Source organism: Cricetulus griseus, chromosome 5 (genome assembly GCF_003668045.3).
Source record: "Cricetulus griseus strain 17A/GY chromosome 5, alternate assembly CriGri-PICRH-1.0, whole genome shotgun sequence".
Classification (NCBI taxonomy): domain Eukaryota; kingdom Metazoa; phylum Chordata; class Mammalia; order Rodentia; family Cricetidae; genus Cricetulus; species Cricetulus griseus.
Window position 1 is genome coordinate 123,264,751 of NC_048598.1, and position 26,732 is coordinate 123,291,482.

At 41.0% G+C, this 26,732-nt stretch overlaps 1 protein-coding gene across 3 annotated transcripts in view; it reads left to right on the forward strand.

Annotated features, from left to right (window-relative positions):
• Positions 1–26,732, forward strand: part of Dcaf5 (DDB1 and CUL4 associated factor 5) — a 94,765-nt gene that overhangs the window by 56,380 nt on the left and 11,653 nt on the right. For all 3 annotated transcript variants that reach the window (XM_027418399.2, XM_027418398.2, XM_027418400.2), the window contains exon 7: positions 13,338–13,404. In XM_027418399.2, the coding sequence (XP_027274200.1) occupies positions 13,338–13,404 (67 nt within the window). The remainder of the gene's footprint in view (positions 1–13,337; positions 13,405–26,732) is intronic.

Consider the following 26,732-nt stretch of genomic DNA (forward strand, 5'->3'; position numbering starts at 1 on the left):
TTTTGAGGTAGCTCAGACTGGCCTGGAACTCACCATGTAGCTGAAACACCTTAAACTTGTTGATCCTCTTTTCCTGAGTCACATGTTAAGGTTACAGCTATAAGTCACCAACAATCAATGCTGATGCTGTTCTGGAGATTGAACCCAGGGCTTTGTGCATGCTAGAGAAGTACGCTGCCAACTGAGCCACTCTCTCAGACAGTTTTTTTCTTGAGTGGAAAGAAAAATTGTGCTCTAGAGATGAAGTAGTAGGATTCAACTTTGTTATGTAGAATGATTGATTTGATTTTGTGTCACTGTGGAAGTGTCAACCAGGCCTCCTTGTCCCTTTTTTCCTTTGTGTTTTTGTTGATCTTTTTCTATCATCTTTTAACCTGTTATACATGGGATTATTTTCTCATGACTAATATGAATATATAATAAATGTAATAATTTCTTCTCTTACTGCCAAGAAAGTAGGCTGCAGGAAAGATGAAATAGGTAAAGAAAGTAGATACTATGTTTTCTTCAGACTATATTAGCATCCAAAGCATATGGTATCTTTAAAACACTCAGATCAAAGGCCTCTGCCGACAGGTAGACCCTGGTCTCTCAATCTTAGCACTTAGTATTTTGGCCTGATGAGTCTCTTCTGTGATAGGTTGGTTGTTCTGTGTGTTGTGAGATGGGTAACAGCAGGGGGCCTCTCCTCACTAGATGCCAATAATGTCATCCTCATTTGTCCTCCTGAAAGACAAAAAAAAAAGTCAAACATGGCCAAACGCCCCTTAAAAGAGGAATGTGTTCCCTGGTTGAGAAACTAATCTAGAGATTGTAAATACCCAGCATGCCCAGAGGCACTTGGGTAGGTATTGTCAGAAGCAGAGCCATGTAAAGTGGGTTTTGCCTTGTAGATTAATATATAATGATAAAAAAACATTGAGCGAGGGCAGTGGTGGCACACGCCTTTTTAGTCCCAGCACTCAGGAGGCAGAGGCAGGGGGATCTCTGTGAGTTCAAGACCAGCCTGGTCTACATGAGCTAGTTCCAGGACAGCCTCCAAAGCCACAGAGAAACTCTGTCTCGAAAAAACAAAAACAAAAAACAAAACAAAAAACCCAAAAAACAAAAAACATTGAGTATCTTTTGATTTTCTTTGTTCAGATTTGACTAAGTTATTTTTATGGCTTTTATCCTAGTGAGAGTTTATAGACATTATAGTTTCTTTGATAAACTACATTGCTTTTGGGTTACAGTAAATTTTTTTTTTTTTTTTTTGGATGAAGAGGATGTGAAAGTTATTAACTCTGGCCTTGAATCAGTCTTCAGTCTACTTGTATCCCCCTTATAGATATCAGAGACATCTAACCCTGTGGGTTAGGAAATAGATTTATGTCTGACATTTTTGTTTATTCCTTAGGGACTAAGAGCATAGCTAACCCATCATTGTCTTTTCTCCAAGTCCCAGGATGTAGTAAAAGCACAATAAATACTTGCTGAAGTCACTCGTTGAGTACTTTGATCAATGTGTGGTATTTAGCTTTCTGGACAGAAAGCTTCTACAGCTGTAAATCAGGATTGATAATCATTTCTTCTGTTCAACTTTGAGAGGCCTTGATTAGGATGAATTAAGTAATGGATTTATGATGAAACTAGTCCTCTAAGCTCATAGTTTTAAGTGTACAAACAGTTTTAAGTGCCAGACAGATTTACTGTCCTAGTCGTGGAACATGTCTCTCAAAAGTGATTCATAGACTCTGACTTCCTCCACAGTCAAGGCTTACTCAGCCAGTTAACTGTGATCTCTACAACTGGGAGTATTTTACTAGTCCAGACAGGATCTTCTTGCTGCTTTTAAGTTGTTTGGGATAGGGTCTCAATATATTTGCCTAGTCTGGCCTCAAACTTGCAATCATAATGTCTCAGCCTTCTAAGTGGGTAGGATTACAGGCATTTGCTACTACTTCCATGTTTATATTGTCATCATTCCTATGTCTATACTCTGAAAACTCCCGTACCCTGGGGCTCTGTGCTGTGCACTCTTTATTTAGTCATAGGCAGGGTAATCATCCTAGAGAGGAATTTGAGAATTTCCATAATAGGAATGAATGAACATGGATGATCCTATCTATCTGAGACAGCCTTCTAGCTTTTAATTACAAGGAAATTAGTCAGGCCCATGAATGGATTCAGATATTGTGTCGGAGGGCCTGAACTTATTTTATTTTTTTTTTACTATCTTACATTTAGTAGGTAGTTTATTTGCCTCAAAATAAAATTAATATTTTGAGAAATAAGACCAAGGAATAAAGTATGAAATATTGCTGATACCACTTTGTGTCTTATAAGTTCTAATCACAGAGCTTTCAGAGATCATTTTGAACCAATTCTTACTTTTGAGAAAGCTGAGGTTCAGAAAGGTAAGGAGCCCAAATTGCACATGTGTGCTTACAACTGATACATATGTGTTTACAGCAAGGACTAGAACTCAGACTCTTAGGAACATGACAGACTACAAAAATGAGTGAATTTGTCTGGAGTACACAATAAGTGGAAACTCTGGGCAACTGGAAAGCCTGTATTCTGTTAAAGTGGGGTAGCTTCCACTCAGTTTCAGTCCATCACCACCATGACAGCCTCTGTGTCGTCAAGTAGATGATTTTTTTCTTTAAACAAAGGTAGATTTTCTTGTGAAATCTTTTTTTTTAATTACTGTAGCAAGTTGATACCTCACTGTAATAATAGAGCAAATCTGTGTGTTATCTGTACTCTGATATGGGCCATCATGAGATCTCTGTGCCTTACTCCACAGGGTATTTTATCTCATGTTTGCTTTCATGGTCTGTCTGATTAATAGGTGAATGAAAACAATATTTCCTAGCTTTGTGTCTTTTAAAAGTAATAAAGCAGATGTTTGCTGAACATTTATTATGCTCCAGATGTTATGGTGGCCCAGTTCACATGATCTTGCATGGTTTGATTTTCAGTCAAAGCTCTCTCTATAGTTTTCTATCCCTGCTTTAGGCTGGCTACTAATGCATGGTTTGTTTATCTCTAGTATATTTGAAATATCCAAATTTAATAATATTCACTGCTAGATTAGGTGACAGTAGCATTTAGTTTGCTCAATATCAACAGAAACAAAACCCTAATAATAGATTTGAGCTTTTTCATTTCTTTTTTTTTTTTTTTTTTTTTTTGAGACACAGTCTCACTATGTTGTAGCAGGCTTTCTTTTGGCCACCAAACCAGCTCCCAAATCATGACTCGGAAACTTATTATTAGTTATGAATGTTTGGCCTTATCTTGTGCTTTCCCCAGTAGCTCTTATAACTTAATTTAACCTGTTTCTCTTCATCTACATTTTGCCTCAGGGCTTTTTACCTTTTTTTCATTCGGTATGTTGTTCTACTCCATGTCTGGCTGATTGGCGGGTAGCCCCGGGCATCTCCCTTTCCTTCTCCCTCTTTTCTCTCTCCCTTTCTCCTGTGAACCTAGATTCCTCCTCCTACTTATTCTCTCTGCCTGCAGCCCTGCCTATCCCTCTCCTGCCTAGCTATTGGCCATTCAGCTTTTTATTAGACCAATCAGGTGCCTTTAGGCAGGCAAAGCAACACATCTTTCTTTACACCATTAAACAAATGTAACACTTCTTTACATAGTTAAATATGTGGCCCTGGCTGGCCATGAACTTTTGGTCTAAAATGATCCCCCAGCCTCAGCTTCCTCCCTTGAGCAGTAAGGGCTACATGCTGCCTGCCCCATTCTTGGACTTGATTCTCAGCAAGTACACCTAGTTCTAGGGTCTAGTGAGTGACCTTGCAGCAGAACAGCATTCCTTCCCTAGTTCTCAATAGTTCTCTCTTCTTTCACAAATCCTTACATTTTGTTGGTTTTCTTACTGAAGCTGGACTGGCTACATGTTGTTCTAAGGTTTACAATTCCCTGTATATCCTGGCAAGCAAAGCTCTTCACAGGGTTGAAAAGAATGTTACTATTCCACCTGCTGGCTTTGCTGGTGCACACTCGGAGGGCAGCACTTGCCTTTTATTCCCTTTCTTTAATAATTCTTTAAATGGCTCCTGTTCTAGCCTGGGTCCAGCAGAATGCTCAGGCTTCTGAGAAGCCAGCGATTTCGTGCTAACAGCTTGTATACCTGGAAATGGACATGCTGATTATTTAAAAATCTCCTCTTTTTAGTCTCGATTAATGGTTAGGCCTGCTTGTCTCTGTGTCTTGCTGAAAGAGGAATGGGGAAGGAAAGAAAAATAGAGGCAAGTGTTCTTGAAAAGGCTGCGCAGCAGGGTGACAGAGCATTGGGATCTTTCTAGTGGAGTTGACAGTTGGCAAGGGCACCCAAAATCATGGCAGTGAAATCATTTGGTCCCCTCTTCCCAAAAACCTGTCTTGAATCCAACAAAATGACCACAAATTTGTGGCCTGGCTTCAGACATGATGTCACTGCTTGCCCTCTCTCTGTTGATGCAGTGTGTGGGGGTGGGTGTACAGTAGGAATGTATATGTAAAAACCAGATTGAAGAATTGCCCTGTAAACTGTAGCTCTAGTTTCTAGACATTCATTTGACCCCACATGTGATATATTCTTCTTCATAGGAAATAAAAATAGACTTTTTCTACAGGAAAATTTAACTCTTGGGTTCCATCCTTTGGTTTGTGTTATGACTTTAGGGTATTGTCCCACTTCCCTGCTTTCCCAGAGTGGTTTGAAATGTCTGGGAGTGTTGGGGTTGACCCAGGACTAAATTCACTTCCTTTGCTATGGTTGTGACCTTTTCTCATAATCATGAAGTGGCCTTCGTGGGCCAATGAGGTCCAGCTACATACAGAGCGTATGGCCAATGAATTCCTTGTATGTATTATTTAGGGAGTGAATTTTTAAAGGTTGTTTTTGTTTTTATGTGTGTGCACGTGCGCCTCAGTACTTATGTGGAGGACAGCCTTCGGGTACTGTTCCTCACCTTTCCACTTTGTTAGAGATAGTAAGTGTGAGACGGAGGTCTTTTTTGTGCTTCTGATTGCCTTCTAGGCGCAGGCTGAGCATTAGAGATGATTCTTATGTGGGTCTGGGGAGCCACAAGCATAGCAAGTGCTTTTACCTGCTGAGCCACCAGGGAGTAGATATTTTACTTGTTTGTGTATTTTGTTTTCTTGAGACACAGTCCTACTGTGTAGCCCTGGGAGACACGGAACTGGCTACATAGACCACTCATGGAGATCCATTTACCTCTGATTAAAGGCATGTACCACCATGGCCCGTGATCGGATATTTTAGAGGATTTTGTTTTAACCAGGTGCAGACCTGTGTAGTTGCGGCTGCAGAGGCTGAGGCAGGAGGATCCTACCATCCCCAAATAAAAAGTTGAAGGAGGACTAGGAAGGGGTATAGCTCAGTGGTGGCATGCTTGCCTTCCATGTGTAAGGTTTTAAAATTTGATCCCCAATACCAGGGGTGGGGGGGGTCGGGGGTGGATTGAAGAGAACTTGTTTATTAAATCCGCTATTTTGAATTCTTTTAAACCTTGGGCCATTTTGAAAATCTGAGAGCTGTGAACACTATCAGAAAGTGCATATAGCCAGACGATGGTGGTGCATGCCTTTAATCCCAGCACTTGGTAAAGAAAGGAAGATCTCTTGAGTTCGAGGCCAACCTGGTCTACAGAGTTCCAGGATAGTCAAGGCTACACAGAAACCCTGTCTCAAAAAACAAAACAACAACAACAAAAAAACCATTGCATATAACCACATAATATTGGAGCTAATGTTAAGGGTTTACAGGACTCCTGAGTCCTGAATGCTCAGCTGTTGTCAATCTTGAACAAAGGAATTTTTCCTTGGGTGAAGTTCATCCTGTAGTCCATTTACTGACTCAGTTTAAGAACTTAGAAATCAGGGAAAGCCCACTAGAGGTGGTCTAATAATAACTGTTGGGCTGAAAACTAACACAAGGTAATGTGGATTTGTTCTTAGGTTAGGGACAAGTGGAATTGCTGTGTTCTCTGTAACACAGCATGACAGTTCTCCTTTAAGCACAACCCTAGATAGGAATGTGGACCCACTTGGAAGCCTCCACAGACATTAATGAAGCAGGATGGGTCATAGTACCTGCTCTGCCTGCCAGCCTCCTTCAACATTTAACTCAGTCAATAGCTTTGCCTCTTTCTCCTGCTTCCTCAAGGTTTGGAGGAAAGGGAAAATCATCTTCTTGAGAATACTTAGAACCTTTACTTAAGTAATGTATACAGTTGGACTCCAGTGAGACAGTCTAGTCCCTGGCTATCAAAACTATGGCCATTGGAGGGAAGACTGGGTACTGATGCCATTTGGCTAGTGCCGCTTCAGCCCAAACCTAGGTTTCCAAAATGAATTTACAGAAATTCTTATCCTCAAGTAAGTCTGCTGACTTGGACAGAGCTTTTTGTAGAAGGTTTTTTTTTTTTTCTTATTAATTCATTTGAATATTACCAGCTGCTGTTATGAAACATTTTTTATTAATCTATTTTCCCTACTCAGACCTCATAAAATTTAGTTATTAATAAACCAAAGAATTTTAGGAGTTTAATAGAGCTGAAATGCCAAGTGATCTAAAACAATGAGAATAATCTAACTCCACATGAAAAGCTAATATTCTTATATGTATGAATATGTATGTATGCTCCTCCTCAGTGTGTAAGTATGCATATGTGCCCCTCCTTCAGGTGTGTATATGCATATGTTCTCATCCTCTGGGTGTGCATATATGTATGCTTTCATTAAGAGCCAATGCAATTCTATTTGTCTTATTACCAGTTAAATCTGTTGCTTGCCCTTTTCCAGAGAAAATTTGCTGTAATGCTTTAGATAATATTTGTGGCAGGTACTAGTATAAATAAATGGTATAATCAGATGTGTATTTATACAGGTAGCAAACCTTTCTCTGGAAATGATCTCTATAAAGAATCTGTCACAAAGTTGTGCAGCCTTATTTTTTTCCCCTTCTAACAAAGGTCAGGGGAGCTAAAGAGCTCTGTTTAATTAAATAAAGTATCTATTTCTCTTCTATTACTGATCCTGGCCAGAGAGCCATCTGGTTTTCCTAGCCTAGTCAATAGTTAATTAGACAGACATGCCATTTACTGGAGAATAATCAATCAATTACTGTGGAAGAAGCCTTTGGAGAGAACTAAGTTGATCAACACACAATGAGTAGTGACTGATGGGTGTATTTTCTTCAGTAGATGTAAGGGAACATTGAAAGCTGTGCAGACATGCAAACCACACACACGCTTGCATGCATAAGCGCGCACGCATACACACACACATGCATGCATATTTTTGTGTGTGCTTATCTTTCCATCCATCCAGCCCTCCACATAGCTGTCAAGAGAACAGCAAGAGATTTTTTTTTTCTCTTACCAAAGGGCCTGTTGAGACCTCTTCTGAGTATTAATTGTACTATGTCCAGCGGTTGGCTTGTCTCTCTTGATTTTTTTTCCTTTTAACTCAGATTATTTTTTTGTTGATTACCATATTTATAAAATCATATAAAATAAATGATCCAGAGACTGATATTGTGGTTCAAGCTTCAAGCTGAATTTCAGAAAAGCAAAGTAGTGGGCTACTAGTTTCTTACTCTACCTTACACTGAAAGGGCTGATCCTGTCTCCATGAGCTCTCACGAAGCCTCAGACTGTTGCCTTTCTCAGCATGGGTGGAGAATGCATGACTCGATCTTCAGTGTGGCTGGAGAATGAATGCCTCCTACTCATCTTGCTCCTGTCTTATATACCCGTCTAGTGCTGGGATTAAAGGCGCGTGATCTGTTACTCTTTTAGACGGATTCAAGCTCGTGTATCCCTGGGTGGCCTTGAACTCAGAGAGATACATCTACCTCTTAATCCCGAATCCTAGGATTAAAAGTGTGTAACACCACCTCCTAGCTTCTGGCTGCTGGGATTAAAGGTGCATGCCTGGCTTCTATGGCTTGTGGCTGACTTTGCTTTCTGAATCCTCAAGCAAGCTTTAATAAATAATAAAGAATGTATCACTACATTGTAGCTGCTAGAAATTTACCTGTAATCCAGATAGTACTTTGAAATCAATTTTTCTGTGGTAGGCCTAATTTAGATCTTTATTTGATTTGAGATTTCAAGTCATTAAAGTGTGTGTATGTGTGTGCGTGTGCATTTATGTCTTGGAAAGAGAAATTTCTAGAGGAAGTTGTTATTTAAGAGATGAAGAAGGGGAAGATGGTGTGTTAGTTACTTTTCTATCGCTTTGCTAAATCACATGGCCAAGGTAACCTATAAAAGAAATTAATTTGGTTTACAGTTTCATGGGGTTAGGGCTCATAATGGTGTTATGAAGGAACAGATGAGTGCTCACATCTTGATTCACAAATAGTGATGGGACGGAGAGGGGGAGAGGAGAGAACAAGCAAATCCATAGTGACACACATTTCTCCAAAAGGCCACACCTCTTAATCTTTTCCAAACAGTTCTATAAACTGGAGACCAAGGATTCAAGTATATGAGCCTATGGGGACAGTTTTCGTTCAAACCATCACAAATGACTCAGTGGTTAAGAGCACTTGTTGCTCTTGCAGAGGACCCAGGTTCGAGTTTCAGCACCCACATGGTGGCTCACAACCACCTGCAACTCCAGTTTCAGGAGATCTGATACATGCACATGGTACACTTATATACATACAGGTAAAACATTCGTACACATAAATACATTTTTAAATTTTTTTAAAAGAGAGATGAAAAAGTAGGCGCTGGAGAAATGGCTCGGTGGTTAAAAGCACAGTTTGTTCTTCCTGAAGAACTGAGTTCAGTTACCAGCATCAACACCAGGCAGCTCACTGGTGGGTCTGGTGACATGGCTCACCAAGCCTGCCAGCCTGTGTTTCATCCCTTTGATCCATATGGTAGAAGGACAGAACCAGCTCCCAAAAGTTGTCCTCTGAGTTCCACATGCCTTCCATGATACAGGTGGCCACTCACATACACAGCACACATACACTTAAATAAATAAATATCACCGTGGGAAAATCTCACACATTACTGTGAAGTTTTACAAGAGGACTGAGGCTGGAGATCTGATAGTTCTAAATCAGTCTAGGCCAATAGTGAGACTATCTCAAACAGAGGTGGGGAAGGAGGGAGGGGAGGAACATCAGGTTAAGAGAGGAGGAGATGAGGAGGAGGAGGTAGAGGATGGTCAAGGGAAAATGGAGAGGCTGAGTAAAGTCAGAAGACCAGGAGTGCAAGGCTATTTTTAAGTTGGAGGACAGCCTGGGCTGTATAAGACTCTTAAAAATTAACTAAACAAAACAATTTTTAAAAACCCAATTAAAATTAGGTGTCAAGATAGAGACTGTTAGAGCTGGGGAGCTAGCTAGGTTGGTAAAGTGCTTATATGTAAGTATGAGGATCCAATCCAGCACTCCACACCCCAGCCCCAGTATTCTCACAACCCATGTGGGAAACTGGATCATGATGGCCCAGTCTTTAATCCAGCAATATGGAAAAAGAGATACCAAGAGAAAGAGAGAAATTACACCTCTGTTTTGATTTAGTCCAAATGATTATTATCATTTATGTTAATAAGATGATATACTGTAGATTTCTCTTGGTATTGACTGGCATGAGAGCTCTTCTGTTTTTGTTCAGTTTCCATTGTACCCCACAGCAGAATGCTTTTGAGAGAGCCCACCAGGACTTAGTTAGTGCCTTGAGCACTAACCATTAGGCAGTCCTCACTCAGTCTGAGGCTTCAACTAGCCCAGCCCTAGGAGGCAACTTTAGGAAAGGAGATTCTTCCAGTGGTGAAATAAATCCCTCTCTACACCAGGCCCACAGCTTTGAAAAACAGCAGGGCCTGATGACAAAGGCCTGTGGTCACAAGTTCAAGGCCAGCTGGGGCTAGCTAGTAAGACCCAGTCTCAAGACAGTGGTTTTTAAAAGACTTGAGAAAGAGTTGAGTGGTAAAGTACCACTCAGAGTATGTGGGGCCTAGGTTCACTGGCTAATTAATTTGTTCTGCGTTTTGTTTTGTGACGGGTTCTTTCTGTGTAGACCAGGCTGACTTGGAAATGTCGTTTAGGCTAGGACCTTCCTCACTCAGCTCTTTGCTTCAAAGCCTTCTGAACACTTGGATTACAGGTTTGAGACATTACACACAGTTTACTAATTTATATTTTGGAATAGCTCAGAATTCTCTGCCCTTTTCTGGAATAGTCTTCTCCCAAATAGCCACATAATTTGCTCCCTCATTTCCTTCAGGGCTTTGCTCAAAATGCCTTTTTATCAGAGAGGCCTTCTGTGAACAACACACACACACACACACACACACACACACACACACACACACACACACACAGAGAGAGAGAGAGAGAGAGAGAGAGAGAGAGAGAGAGAGAGAGAGAGAGAGAGAGAGAAACAAGCTGCCCCACCACTCCCTAATTCTCTACCCTGAGATGATTTGCTTTTCTTTTAACATTTACCCACCCTGGGAGCATCATGTATTCCTTCCTTCCTTCCTTCCTTCCTTCCTTCCTTCCTTCCTTCCTTCCTTCCTTCCTTCCTTTTTCTGTTTTTGGGGGGGTGTGTTTTTTTTTGGGGGGGGTTGGTTTTGGTTTTTTGGTTTGGTTTTTTGAGATGGGGTTTCTCTGTGTAGCCCTGGCTGTCCTGGAACTCAGTAGACCGGGCTGGCCTTGAACTCACAGAGATCCGCCTGGGCGCATACCATGTGTGTGTATCTTTCTTGTTCCTAGTGTTGTACCCTTTTTCCACTTTATATAAGATGATAGGTCCATGAGGGCAGGGACAGAGTCCCTTTTTGCCAGTTCTTTATTTCCTTCCCTGGATCAGTGCTCAGTACATAGTAGACACTCAATAAATATTTGTTTAAAGAATAAAAGAATGAACTCATTTTTATTTCAGACTCTCCCAGTTAACAGTATCCCAGGCAGCCAACTGTTAATGTTGGCAGGAGTTCCACAGACAACCACTAAATGCTGTAAATGAAGTCCTCAGGGCATCTTGTAATTCCAGTGTTGGTGAGCACTTACACACTTACACAGTCTGACTAGATAACAGTGGGTCGAGACCCCCTCCCTGGAAATTATCCCAAGCAGTTCTCTCCTGGTAGATAGAAGAGTCGTTTTAAGGGACGAGCTTCAGAACTTGTCTTATCCCCAAAAGCATTTAAAGCATTCTAAGCATTTTCTGTGTGTTTGAGTAGCTAGCATATTACAACCAACATGCTTAACTCTGTGGGAGCATTTTCTTCCTTCTAAGGCTGTCTTCTGAGTCAGCGTTCTGTCTAGGCCGACCCTTTAACATTCCCAGGGCTCTGCCCCAGGGAATACTAAGCAAGTAGCAAAGTACTGATCCTTCAGTAAAGTAAGACCTCTGATAAGCATAGCCTTGCTGTACTTTTTTTAGTATGCGTTTTGTTGTTGTTTGTTGTTGTTGTTGTTGTTGTTGTTGTGATTTAGTTTGGGGAAGGAAGGAAGCAGGAACTCTATGGCAGGTTTACAGCCTCTTTTAAGCAGAACATGGAACAGCGAGATATTGACAAGAGAGTTTTATTCTGTACATACATACATGCATACATACAGGCATGCATGCATGCATGTAATTAGTAGATGGTTCTTTTGTGTTCTGGCTCCCTCCACCTGTGTCTTATAGTGGGTGCAGTTTTCAGGTGTAACTAATTCTTTGGAAATGCAGTAAGCAACAGCAGAGCTGTTGGGAGGGTAGAGGAAGTCTAAAAGAGCCGCCTTGCCTAGAGGGCGAGGATGTAAAGCACAAACTTCCATGTCAGGTTCTTTTGTCAGGACAGGAAGCCAGGCTGCTCCTAAACTGCTCATATCAGTCTTTGGTTAATGGCTGCTCCTGTGCAGTTCTCATTTCTTGGTGTGATCTGCCGATCTGCCGAAAGGCTTTGGAGAAAGCCTTTGGCATAGAGATGTGGAGCCTGGCAGGAGGTAACCCGAGGGATAAATAGGGGGCTGCACCCGTTGATCCCACAGGCTACAGGAGAGCCATGGCTATATCTTTGGCCCTCGTGACTCTGAAGCTAGCTTAATGCTCACACTGATCTTGTCTCCACTCTTATTATGGTTTTAAAAAATCCATTTCCTAGCCTTCAAAAACTTTGAGAAGCATGAATGAGAAGTGAAGGTAGGGCAGTTACAGTGAAGCTATGCTCTCCTCAAGGTTGGGGCATCGAGGAGAAAGCGCTGATTTAGTATCTTCACCTGCTAAATGAGAGAACCAAGTTGGTTGTTCTCCAAGAATGAATGGTGGAACCCAGATGAGACCCTAATGTCCCTAATCTACCACCTAAGTGGTTGACAAATCACTATGTAAATTTGCTCAAGACTCAAAGGTAATATATTACACTCCAATTGAAAAGTTTCCTTGCAGTTCGAAAGTTGGAATCCAGGAGCCCAGGAATTTCACAAGATTAACAAATGATGTACCACTGCATGCTACCCCAGAGGGGCTGATATGCCAGCTACTCTCTTGCTTACAAAGACATGCAAAGTGACACCTGAATTCCCAAGGGGCTTGCATCAGGTAGACAACGTAAAGCATGTAGGTATACAAGTTGCTAGGTTCCATTAAGAGAATACAGGCTCGGCAATTCCCAGAAGAGTTGGAGACAGGATCAGTGTGAGCACTAGGCTAGCTTCAGAGAACGTCATGAAGGCCAAAGATGCACACAGTGTGTTTGTGTGTCTAATTAATTAGATCAAGCAATATTGACCCCTTTCAGACCAGGCAATTTGAAGCTGCTACATAAAACAATGCTATGTCCTTGGCACTGAGTCATGTTTGGGTTGGCGGCAGCTTGCTCCTCCAGGATGTCAGGAGGATGCAGAGAAATTTAGGATGCTTGACCTCACATTAATGATCTCTATGAAGATCTGTTTTTATTTCCTACTTTGTGGTCTGTGAATATTTGTGCAAGGCCATTTGCTTTGTGACACCTAAAATATATGACAGTTTATACTGTTTTTTAAAATTGTGTGTGTGTGTGTGTGTGTGTGTGAGAGAGAGAGAGAGAGAGAGAGAGAGAGAGAGAGAGAGAGAGGGAGAGAGGGAGAGGGAGAAACATGATGCACATGATCTGTTCTTGCCCTCCACTGTGGGATCAAACTCAGGTCATTGGGCTTGCACGGCAATTGCTTTTGCCCACTGAGACATCTCACTGGCCCTGTTTTAAATAAAATTTCTTTACAGACTGATATAGGTATATCACAAGGCTAAATGTTGTATTACATATGTAATTGAATAATCATCTCCAATTATAAAATAATATATACAATATCTCTTTTGTTCCAACAGTATATCCTTTCAGGCTCTGATGACTTCAACCTGTATATGTGGAAGATTCCTGCAGATCCAGAAGCAGGTTAGTATGTCTCACTGTGGATAATACAACTCTGGTGGCTTTCTTGTCCCACTGTGGAATGCAGTTCCCTGAGAGAACACTATTACAAGAGACGGGTATACTTCTTTAAAAAACTTTTTTTTAGATTTTTATTTCATTTTATGTGTATGAATGTTTTGCATGTTTATGAATGTATGTATATATGTGTGTCTGGTACTTTCAAGTGTGAGGTCCCTTGGAACTAGGCTTACAGCTGATTTTGAGCCACCATGTGGCTGATGGGAAACCAACCTGGGTCCTCTGCAAAAGCAACAAGTGCTCTTCTCTTCAACCCTCAATACTTCTTTCTTTTAAGATAAGCAGCTTATCAAAAAATGTCCAAGGGAATTGTAAAAATCAAGATTAGAAGAAACCAAGTCATTTATACATGGTCATAACTAGCACAAGTGATACTTAGATATTTTTTCCTAAGAACCTCCTTTCTTTTTTAAACATTTATTTTACATTTACTTATTGAGTGTGTGTACGTACACATGCACAAATGCACATTAGCCATGGCTCACATGTAGACGTTAGAGGACAATTAATTTGCCAGAGTCAGTTTTCTCTTCTACCATGTGGGGCCAGGGATTGAACTCAGGTTGTCTGGCTTGGCGGCAGGGTCTTTATCCACTATACCGTGTCTCTAATCCCAGAATCTTTTCTACGTTCATTCACTCTTTATGAGTGAGATTGGAGGAAGTTCCTGGAAATCGGGATTCACTATGTACTCCAGGCTAGCCTGGAGTTCTGAATCCTCCTGCCTGAATCTCCAGATTGCAGAGATTCTAAGTGTGTGCCTCCACACCCTACTCCTAAAAATCTTTCCTTTGACCCTAGGAATTTCCTTTATATCCTGTCTTGAAGGATATTCCCAGAACACTTAAACATTTTTATTATTTTAAATTGTGTGTGTGCCTGTCTGTCTGTAGGTATGTGCACATGAGTGTCAGTATCCTTGGAGTTGAGAGGCCTTGATCCCTTGGAGTTGGGAACATGGATTCTGGGAAATGAACTCTAGTCGTCTACAAGAATAGGGAGCTCTTGTCTTCTGAAGCATTTCTCCAGCCCGGGAGTCTTTCAGTTTTTTATTGTTGTTGTTATTTTATTGCTGTTAAATGCTTTCCCTCATCCATCACATATCCTGCTTGTTGTTTTATATGTGATTGGTTCCTTGGTGATGTTAACTAAAGGAGGGCTTCTCTGATGATGGGCAGGACTGTTTCTTGAGGTTTGGTAACCCCAGGCATCAAGCAACCATTCCTATATTTGCTCTAGATATATTCTGACAAAAGCCTATAGTTTTTCATAAATTGAATCTAAGTCATCTTGAGTTTTTAACATTTTTTAAAGATTTTATTTATTATGTGTATAGTGTTCTTGTTAGTATTTAGGCATTTTACTGGCCTGTCCTTGGAGCTCTGCCAAGATATGTCCTCAGCTGCTGCCACTAAGAGCACCACTTTTATCTATTCAGTATTCTCCCTTTTAAATGGGCCCTTCCCACCTGTGTCATTGTCTGTACCTCCTTATTCCTATTAGGATGTTTTTTTGGAAATCCAGTGACCATTTTCCTAATGTTATTGTTGCAGTTCTGTCTGCATGTTTGCCTGCAGGCCAGAAGAGGGCATCAGATCTTATTATAGATGGTTGTGAGCCACCATATGGTTGCTACGAATGGATCTCAGGACCTTTGGAAGAGTAGGCAGTGCTCTTAACTGCTGAGCCATCTCTCCAGCCCAGTTTTATGTGCATTGGTGTTTCGCCATGTGTGTCTGTACAGACAATTGTGAGCTGCCATTTGGTGCTGGGAATTGAACCAGGGTCCTCTGGAAAGAGCAGTCAGTGCTCCTAACCCCTCAGCCATCTCTCCAGCCTCTCAATGTCATTTTTTTTTTTTTAAAGATTTACTCATTTTTAATTGTATGTATTTTGCCTCCATATTAGTCTGGTCTGTACACCATATGCGGACTTGGTGTACTTAGAGGTCAGATTCCCTGGAACTGGAGTTACACATGTTTGTGAGTCCCCATGTAGGTGCTGGGAATCTAACCTTAGTCCTCTGAGCAACAAGTGTTCTTCTAACTGTTGAACGATCTCTCCAGCCTCTCAAACCTCATTTTTTCAATAATGGCATTCTCACCTATTTAATATTACCTGCTGCCAGAAAAATGTCTTGTTTTTATTTTGTGTATGCTCAGCTCAACCATCTGCTATAGGTGATCATGGACGGCATCAAACTGGAAATGATCATCAGAAAAATAACAGAGGACTCTGCCAAGTAAATGGCACAAAATATGTCTGGTGGTCAGAGTTGAGAACGTTTTTTTGGCTCTGTCTGTTGCTGAATGAATAAAATCACTACCAAACTTTTAAATGGGGGTAGGGGTAGGGTTTATCTAATATTTATGGTCTAATTACTAAATAAGTTAAAAAGCATTTTCCTTCTGGAATTTGGAAGTGTAGAGAAGCAGTGTCACTCTCAGGCACAGCCAGATGTCCAGCAGTGTGCCAGAGCAGAGAGAGCTGTGGTCCTGGAGTTCATTCTGGAGTTTCCCACCCCCACAGATCATAGATTGATTAGCTGAGAAATAACCTTTGGGCTTAATTGTAGCTTTTACCTGGACTTGCAATGTTTTTAATTATTAAACCAATGTAACTTTTAAAATAGAAAGTAAGTTACTCCCCCCTCCTCCTTTTCAGGAACTATTCTCTGTCGTCTTTTCACACTTGTATAAAGAAAAATGGGAATTATTGACTGACTGGGGGTTTGTTTGTTTGTTTGTTTGTTTGGGTTGTTTTGTTTTTTCTTTAGGGTATCCCTCAAGTCCTTTGTGTGCTCGCCTCGGGGAATGAGCTTCTTAGTCTACCAGGGGTTCAATACCAGAATAGCACAAACCTGACAGATTAAAAGATAAATTTTAAAGCCAGGCATAGTGGTACACACCTTTAATCCTTGCATTTAGGAGGCAGAGTTCAAGGCCAGCCTGGTCTACATAGCAAGTTCCAAGAGAGCCATATAAAAAGACCATATCTCAAAAAAAACAAACAAAAAAACCATTAATTTATTCCCTCATATTTCTGAAAGTTGGAAGATCAAGGTATCACCAGTAAATTGTGTTTCTCTCTTTGGCTTGAAGATGGTCTTCCTCCTATGTCCCTGCTTTTCTCTGTGCATGCACTCCTGATGTTCCTTCCTCTTCTTGCAAGGTAGCTCTCAATTCCCTCAGTTCTGAAGGGGTTCTTCAGAGATGGTTTATTTTTCAGTTCCTCAAGGAAGGGAGGCTGGTGCTTGCTGCACTGATTTCTCTCTGAGTCTGTCCTGTGTCTGTGTGTTAGTTATTCCAGTTGGTGGATTCTGAAGATACAGTGAGAATGGTCCAAAGGGAAAAAAGTCTTTGCCATGTTGATTTTTAAACTGTGCTACCTGGTGATTCAGAAAGCACACCCAGGGCCAGGCACACACCTTTGATTCCAGTACTAGGAAACAGAGACAGGTAGATCTCTATGAATTCCAGATCAACCAGAAATAAATAGTGAGACCCCAATCTTTAAAATAAATAATAATAAACCAGAAAGTAGAGCAGGTTTCATATAAGCTGTTGAAGGCCACAAACCTCACATCCACTTACATTACACTTGAGTTGGCCAGAAGCCCATCATTTCTACACTGGCTAGTGCTGGCCTCAGTGTCAGGGTCTCTGTTTGCAAGGGCAGGGCCATATGGTTTCCCTCTTGTTGGTTTCAGTAGCTGGTAGTTGTGGGCTTTGCTTTCTCTGTATGTCTCTCCAGCATTATTACATCATCAGTCACAGAAAGCCAGTTCCTTTAATCAGCATCTTGTTCTACATGGAATGAAAGTCCCTTTTGCAGCTATTTTTAGGAAGCCTTGACTCATTTGGGAATCTAGCCTTGCTTCCACTACCCGACAGAACCCACCCACATTTTCTCGTCTATGTGTGGACTTTCTGGGCATCCTTCTTCTTTTTTCTCTACTTGTGCTTTTATTGTAATTAAATTATTTTTATTGAAGTCATACATGTGTATAACTTTTAAATCAAATAATTACTTAAAGCCTTCTCTGCTTTGATAAGAGCTTATAATTTATCCATTCATTTGCTTAATTTTTTGTAGTTCTTGAACTTTGGCAGGGAGGTTGAGTTTTCCTTGTTATTATTTTGGTTTTTTTGTGTAGAAAGGGTTTCTCTGTATAACCCTGGCTGTCTTGGAACTGGCTCTGTAGATCAGGCTGTCCTCAAACTCGGATCTACCCGCCTCTGTCTCCCAAGTCCTGGGATTAAAGGCATGCACCACCACACCCAGTTTATTTATTTTGAGACAGGCTCTCACTATTGTAGCACTGGTTAACCTGGGACTTGCTATGTATCTCAATTCTATACAAAAGCTATCGGAGGGACAGTTAAAATATGACTGTAAAGGCGAGCAAGATGGTTCAACTGATAGAGATGCTAGTGTACAAGCCTGAGTTCAATCCCTGGACTCCACAAGATGCCTGGAAACAAAGACTGTCTTCTGACCTCTACCCAAAGTACTGTGACAAGAATAAGCCCACACCCATGTGTGTGTGTGTGTGTGTGTGTGTGTGTGTGTGTGTGTGTGAGAGAGAGAGAGAGAGAGAGAGAGAGAGAGAAAGAGAGACAGAGACAGAGACAGAGACAGAGAATTTAAATTTAATCTGACTATAAGAACCATGCAGCAATGATTCTCCTAGATTTCCAAGTTTGTCTTTAGTTCTACCTTCAGTTTATGCCCCCAGAGTGAAACCTTTCAGATTCCTGTCAGTTGACAACACCCAACTTAAATGGGGTGTGCAGTTCCTGGCAGGTGGGCTCTAGAGAAGTGTGTGATGATGTAACTGCTCCCTGTGCATGTTCTCAGCCTTCTTCAGACATTGCCAGGTGGTGGTGGCTCACGACTTTACTCCCACGGGGGAGGCAGAGGCAGGCAGATCTCTGAGTTCAAGGCCAGCCTGGTCTGGTCTACAGAGCCAGTTCCAGGACAGCCAGGGCTATACAGAGAAACTCTTGTCTTGAAGAAGAAAAAAAGGAAATGCTTGACATCTTTTTATATGATTATATTTTTAAAACATAATATGATTTAAATTTTTAAATTAAAATTTAAAAATTATATTTACTATGTTGTACACAAGCATACATGTACACATCTGCACTCAAGCACACATACCCATGTGCCTGGGGGCATGTGGAGATCAGAGAACAACTTTTGGGAGTTTATTCTCTCCCACCATAAGGTTCCTCAGGGTTGAACTCAGGTTGGAAGATTTACGAGTAAATCCCTTTACTTGCTGAGCCATCCTTCTGGCCCACTAATTTTTAAAGGCTAGCAATTAATTCATAGTTTAAAAAAAAAAAAAAAGCCTGCAAGTTTCAGCCAGGCCAGCTGCCCATGTGAGACCTACATGTGGCCCTTGAGTTTTTGTTTTGACTTCGTCAATGAGAAATGATTTAATCCATCCTACTGCCTTTTTAAATTATCTGATTCTGGACTGAAGACAAGAATGGTTTCCCTCTCTAGTCATACTTCTTGAATATAAAACACTAAGGTGAGCTAATAAGGGAAGCTGGCTGATTATTATGTATCTTAATGTCACAATTAATTCATGACTCTAAATGACAAGTAATCAACATTAACTGAATGCCTGCTGTGTGCTTCACAGTGAATGCCAAATGCTGAGAGTCCTGAGTGTGAGCCAAAGTCAAGGGCATTATTTTTCCTTCCTCACCTTCCTGTTCAGAAAGACTATTGATTAGTTGGTCTGCTCCCCCCGCCCTTTTCTTTTTGTGTATTTGGGATGTGGTCTCTTTTTTTTTTTTTTAAAGATTTTATTTATTTAGTATACAACATTCTGCTTCCATGTATATCTGCACACCAGAAGAGGGCACCAAATCTCATAATGGATGGTTGTGAGCCACCATGTGGTTGCTGGGAACCAAACTCAGGACTTCTGGAAGGACAGCTGATGCTCCCAACCTCTGAATCATCTCTCCAGCCCTCTTTTTTTTAATATTATACAAATTTTAAAGAAAATTTTTAATGCAAATCATTCCAACTTAATGATTTGGCCAGTGATTCATGTAAGACTTCAGATTGGGCTGAGGAGAGCATTTCTTATTTGTAAGACCCATACCCTGTAAAATGTCTTCCTAGCAGGATTAGATCACCTTTTTTAGTTGATAGAACTGGGTTTTGTTTTTTGTTTGTTTGTTTTGTTTGTTTGTCTGTTTTGAGACAGGGTTTCTCTATGTAGCTTTGGAACCTCTCCTGGCACTCACTGTGTAGGCCTTGAACTCTCAGATCTACCAGCCTCTGCCTCCTGAGTGCTGGGATTAAAGGTGTTCACCACCAAGACAAGTCTCAAAAGCAGGAATTGTCTAAGGCAATTTCTCCTGTAAAATGGCCCCACCCTTGCTATTTTTTTTAAGATTTATTTATTTATCATGTATACAGTGTTCTGTCTGCATGTATGCCTGTGCTCCAGATGAGGGCACCAGATCTCATTACAGATGGTTGTGAGCCACCATGTCGTTGCTGGGAACTGAACTCAGGACCTCTGTAGGAGCAACCAGTGCTCCCAACCTCTGAGCCATTTCTCCAGCCCCTCTTGCCATATTTTAATTATTTAATAGTCCAAGAAGCTTTCTGAAAACAGTATATAGAAATAGAAAACATGGGCAGCCAAGATGCCAAAGGCCTTTGCTGCCAAGCCTGTTACTTGAATTTGGTTCTCAGGACCCATGTGATAGAAAGAGAGAACCATCCCGTACAAGTCTGCAAGTTGTTCTCTGGCCACCACACATATACTGTACCGTGTGTATACCCACACATATAAGCACACACATAAATAAATCTTTTTTTAAGACAGGGTCCTGCTATGTAGCTCCGGCTAACCTAGAACGCGCTATGTAGAACATGCTGGCCTTGAATTCAGAGATCTTCCTGCCTCTGCGGCACTACTGTTGCTAGGAATATTATGATCAGTGTAGATACAAAGCATTTTCTTTCTAGAGTTAGGTATGGAAGTAATAGATTTGGCAAAGTAGTGGGTGAGATAGGTTATTCTTTAAGTATTTGTGTTTCTCTTTCTTCTAGCTTGTGTAGGCTTTAAGGTTTTCACAGATAGAGCAGCTTTCCCTTTAATACCTGCTTTAATACCATATTTATTTCTTTTCTTCTCTTTCTCTGCCTCTGTGTGTGTGTGTGTGTGTGTGTGTGTGTGTGTGTGTGTGTGTTATTGTGTTTGAACCTAGAGCCTCTTGCATGCTCTAAAGCTTACCACTAAGCTATATATCTCTAGCCCTGGCCCTATTATTTATGGAGAAAAGTAAAATGCAGATGTAGTGATAGTCCTATTTTTAATTTCCATATCCATTCATCTTATAATCGGGGACACTATGAAAACACTCCATCTCTTCCAAACTTTCTTTCTATGTAAAATAAAAATGATGGCATCAACCAAAGTGATAATGTCTGCTTTCTTAGTGTTACTATGAGAGTACTTAGTCGCTAGCTATTCAGTGATTATTCTTCCTCACTTAAGGTTTCTTCCCTTTCTGAGCACTCGCTGTTAAAAAAAGGCAGGCTGGAGACATTGTCCTTTGCATCCTTGTGAATGACTGACACAGTGGTTTTCTATGAAGACTGCTAGAGTCAAGAGTCATCTAAAGGGTTCCCTTTTCGACAAACTTTGCTTGACTGGAAGGGGAAACCCATGCATTTTCACTATCAGCCACCTCTACAGTCAGTAGGCTAGAAACAGCTGGAAGGTGTATTTGTCAGCCAACATGTATGTGTAGACAATATCTCTTCTTTTTTTTCTATATGTAACTTTATTTTGTGTGTGTGTGTGTACATATGCACAAAGGTCAGAGGACAACTTACAGAAATTGGATCCCAGGGATCAAACTGCTCATCAGGCCTGGGAGTTGCCTCTACCTGCTGAGCCATGTCACTGGCCCTCTTTTGCTTTTCCTAGATGTAACTAATTTGCTCTCAGTTAGGCTTAGGCATCTGGTTTGTGCCTTCCTTGTAACTGGAAAAACAACTGTTTTCAGTTGGTCACACATAGTTGGCTGCAAACACATGTGAAACACATATGAAGGAAGAGCTCAGTGTAATTGTCTCTTTGTACAATTAAACATTGCTGCTTGTGGAGTCCTGGAGCTCTACTGATAGTGCTGTTGTCCCCATCTGGCTTCTCTCATCTCTTCAGTGGTTACATGTTCCCCAAGAAACAGCCACTAGCTCCCTCTGTCTTGTCAGTATCCTTGATTGTGTTTCTCTGTGATTTGAAACTTAAACACTGAACCTGTTGGTTCAGGCGTTTTGGAAATGTAAGGTTTCTTAAGACCTTCTTTTGCCCTTCATATTTGTAAGCTCTAACTCTACCAGTGGAATCAAAAATGAAGTAGGCTGATTTTCTCAGCAGCTCTTTACCAAACCTTACCTTTGCAGTTTATAGCTCTAGCTTACTCCTTCAAGCTTTGTTCCAGAGAGTATGACAAGGGGCTTAACTTGCATGGGTTCACGTACTGAGTATCTTAGATAAGATATTACTACAAAATTGTTTGGATAGATCATGAAAAGATAAAATACTTTTTATTTTTCTTCACAGTGCTGGGGGGAGCTTAACCCAAGGCCTTGAATACACTAAGCAAATGCTGTACCACTGAGTCACACTCCCAGCCAATAAATACTTTCTTGACTTAAGAATTTCTTATATAAGAGGGGTGGGGAAAAGGGAATTACCTGCATGTGCATATACTCAACTTAAAAGTGATTCTGGTTAGGTATCTCAAGACTGTTGTGGGATATTTATACACTGTGAAGATGTGTCTTTACCAAGGAGCCTTCTGGTGGGTTTAATAAAAGGCTGAATGGCCAGTAACTAGGCAGTGGAGCATAGACAGTGTTTCCAGGGAGGAGGAAGAGGAGGAGGAATCGAGGCATGCAGATTTTGCCCTAGACCCTAAAGACATGGGACATAGGGTACAGAACAGAGGTAGCCGTGCCTTGTGGCAGAGTGTAAATTAATAGAGACAGGTTGATTTAAGTTGTAAGAGCTAGTCAGAAAAAATTCTAAGCTAAGGCCAAGCTTTCATAATTAGGAAGTCTACAGTCATTATTTTGGGGCTGGTAGTCCAAAGATAGTCCAACAAGAAAGCTTGCTACCCAAGATGCGACAATTCCAAGGTTCATAAAAAGATAATTAAGAAGAGTGTGAATAGACTCTAGCAGCTTGGTAAAATTTTCATGGAACTGACATTTTAAAGCATCATGAAGTATAGGTGGGAGTTTAACTTTTTTTCTTTGCCCTTATTGTAGTAAAAATGCTAATAGCAACATCCAGCTAGGTGGTGGTGGTGGCACATGCCTTTAATCCCAGCACTTGGGAGGCAGAGGCAGGCGGATCTCTGTGAGTTTGAGGCCAGCCTGGTCTACAGAGTGAGTTCCAGCCAAGGCTACACAGAAAAATCCTGTCTCCCAAAAAAAAAAAAAAAAAAAAAAAAAAAAAAAAAGGAGAAGAAGAAAAAGGGAGGAAGGGAGGGAGGGAGGAAGAAAAGAAGAGAAAGGAAAGAAGGAAGGAAGGAAGAGAAAAACGTCCAAAATTAGCATCAGGTCATAGAGACAAGGAAACATAATCCAGATAAATCCATTTGCTGGGTAATAGAGCCTACAAGTGGAGTTGGTTTGTTTTTTCCCTTGTATTCTACAGTCTAATATATTTATGTTTCAATTTGCTCATCAAATATTTATTGAAAACATGCTGCTAGGCAATGTTCTAGAGACTGAGATACAGCAGAGCCAGAGTCCTGCCATCACAGAGTTCGCCTGTCCTTCTTCCTGAGTATGTTTATTTGTTTAAACTGTTTACTAGCATTTTATTTGTTGATACTCACTATTAGTGACTAATAGGTTATGATTCACCAAATCATTTACATAAACTGTACAATTACATCTAAATTAGGCCATTTGGAGCCCAAGAACCAGAATTCGGAGCTTTAGCTTTTCCCACTTGCAACTCTTTTTTACCTTCCCTGGGTATGTAGGCATATCAAATAGGTATACAAATCAGTTACTGATAATAAATGATAAAAAATTGCTTCAAAACAATTATTTGGTGTCCATGTAATTTTAGCATTTGCATTAGCAAATTCGCATTCTAATGCAGCAGACATGCTTGTTCATATACTTACTGAACTACTGGAGATTGACTTATCACCTTGGGCTTGCTGGGCACTGCTCCACCACTGAGCCGCATCCCCAGCTTGATTATTTATTTTTATGTAAGGAACAAATTCCACCTTGGCTGAGTTTTTGATACTGCAGACATAGAGCATCTTCAGCATTGTCCAGAGCTGATGGATACTTTGATTCTGTAGTCATCAATACAGAGTATGCTGCTTCACGTCAATAGGTAGTACAAAGTGACAGACCATATTTGGGGACATTTGAAAATTTGTGGGGCATTCTGACCTAAAGCCAAGCAAAACTCATTTTAACAATTTTTTTTTTTTATGAAACTCAAGTTAGCAACTCAAGCAGCAGGTTTTGGAATTGAACATTTTAGCACAATGCAGTCCAGAGATACGCTGAGGCTTATTTGTGCTTCTCTGCTGAGCAAAGTGCGTAGAGAGCCCATCCACTGCTGTGGCTCTGGGAAATACCACCTCGGTTGCCCTAACAAATGGCAGAAATGCTTCCTGTACCTGCTTTACCATCAGAGCCTTGGCCCTGATGACCTGAAACCCTGTTCAGATTTGCTGGATACCAGTTTGGATAGAAGGAGGAAAAAAACCACAGTAGGATTAAACAAAACACGGCACTAGCTTTAATCCAGTTTCTTTACTAGTTACCACCTGAATTTGGGGGTAGGGACAAGAATAGGGTATTTAAAAAGTTGAATTCAGAGAACCATGGCCAGGCTGTTCCTTGACAAATCAACCTTTCTTACAACAGAAATAGACACATGGCTGCTCATGATAGTTAGTTTTCATTGTCAACCTGGGATTTCTTGGGAAGAGGGTTGCAGGAAGGATTGTCTAGATGAGGTTGGCCTGTAGGCATTCTCTGGAAGATTGTTTTTTTTATTTATTCTGGATTTTTTTTTTTTTTTGAGATGGGATCTCACTTTGTAGCCTTGGTGTCATAGAACTCACTATGTAAATCAAGCTGACCTTGAACTCAAAGAGATACACTTCCTCTGCCACCTGAGTGCTGGAGTTAAGGGTGTGCTCGCCACAACCAGCTGGAAGATTGTTTGGGTAGCCTTATTTGATGTGAAGTGTACAGGACCAGTTGGGCCCTGGACTGCATGAGTAGAAAGCTAGCTGAATACCAAGCATGCCTGCATTCCTTCTCTCTGCTCTTGACTATGATGTGATATGGCCAGCTGTCTCAGGTCCTGCTCCAACACTTGCCCCTAGTAATGGACTATACTGTGGAATTATTAGCCAGAATAAACCCTTTCTTCCCTAAATTGCTTTTTGTTGGGATGTTTTATCACAGCAATAAAAGTAAAACTAAAAGGTGCACCTGAGGGAAGCTGTGAGCCCTGTGTCTAGACTGCTGTTGTGTGCCCTTAGGTTCCCATGGATCCCTTTCCTCTCCCTAGACCCAAGCCATCTTTCGCTCCTCCCTCCCACCCTCAGACACTTGACATTGTGACACAATGTGTTAGGCTATATACTCTTGTCCTGGGAAACATGCAGCCCATGGGCCACAGGTCAGACACACCTGTATCCCACTATATCAGCCTACTTTATCCATGAGGCAAATGAAGAATCATGCCAGGAGGACAAATGCAGAAAAGCTCCTAGAAAGAGATTAACTGGGGGAGGCACATTGTTGTAGTCATTGTTCCTTCACTGAGATATTGGGAAATGTCTGGAATGAGTGTTGATCCAAGTATTACCGGGAGTGGAATGGGGTACATAGAGCAGAAACAGTATTTAATAGTCATTTACCTCCATGGTAGAAGCACAAAGAAAGTATCCATTGGTCAAATAACACTCTTTGGTTTGTGTCTAGACGCTCCACACTCTGTCTTATTAGCTTTACATGTACTTAGTTGTAGGTGACTCAGAAGCAACTCTGTTCAGAATGCAGTGTATGTGTTCTGTATGGATGTAATTGTGTGTAACTATAAATGTAATGTAGCCATTGCAGTGTATGTTGTGCCTCTGAGTCTATCCCAAGTTAGTGACAGTATCTTTACTGTGTTAACACATTCCAGACACTTGGTACTTCTCTCATTCTCTAAACAAGATGTTCTTTAAAATATTGCTTTCAAGCCGGGCATGATGCTACACACCTTTAAGCCCAGCACTTGGGAGGCAGAGGGAGGTGGATCTCTGAGTTTGAGGCCAGCCTGGTCTACAAAATAAATTTCAGGACAGCCAGGGGTACACAGAGAAACCCTGTCTCAAAAAACCAAAACCAAACAAAAGATAGAACTTTCTATCAGTGGACTATTGACTGGAACTGTACATGTTGTTTTCAAGGCCCACTTTGTAATTTAAAATTATTTTTAATTATATGTATTTATTTACTCTGTGGAGGGGCAAACGTGCCATAGCACATGGAAGGAGAACAACTTCTACCATGGTTGTGAGGCCCTAGGATTGAACTCAGATTATGAGTCTGGCAACAAGTGCTTTTATCCACTGAGCCATCTCACTGGTCCTTCTTCCAACTCTTTTCTGGAGACAGGGTTTCTCTGTGTAGCTTTGGAGCCTGTCCTGGCCCTCACTCTGTACACCAGGCTGACCTTTCAAACTAACAGAGATTGGCCTGTCTCTGCCTCCCAAGTGCTGGGATTAAAGGCGTGCACCATCACCACCCGGCTGGATGTTTCTTTTATAGCATTTTTACTACAATAAGGGCAAAGAAAAAAAGTTAACTTCTACCACCCAGCCCTACTTCCAACTCTTAATAGTTGCTTACTATGAATGTGATCCAGGTCTCCTTTGTCTTCAGTTCTCCCCGCTGTCAAAGGGCAAAAAAGGATTGTTTGCATTGTTTTCCTCCCTCTAATGTCATCTTAATATAAACTGAGAGTTTAACAGATTAAAGATGTCTTGTGTATTTAAATCATCACATATTCCTGGGTTTGCATGTTCCTGGCTTAGCTGCATGACTCGTCCCAAGCATTCAGTTTGATTTTGCTCTATTGCTTTGTCTAAGATGACATATGGATTAGAATTTGGAGACCAAAAACTTGAAGTTGTAAGTGTCTTTGGGTCGTTGACAGTGGAATTGCTGTGGGTGGT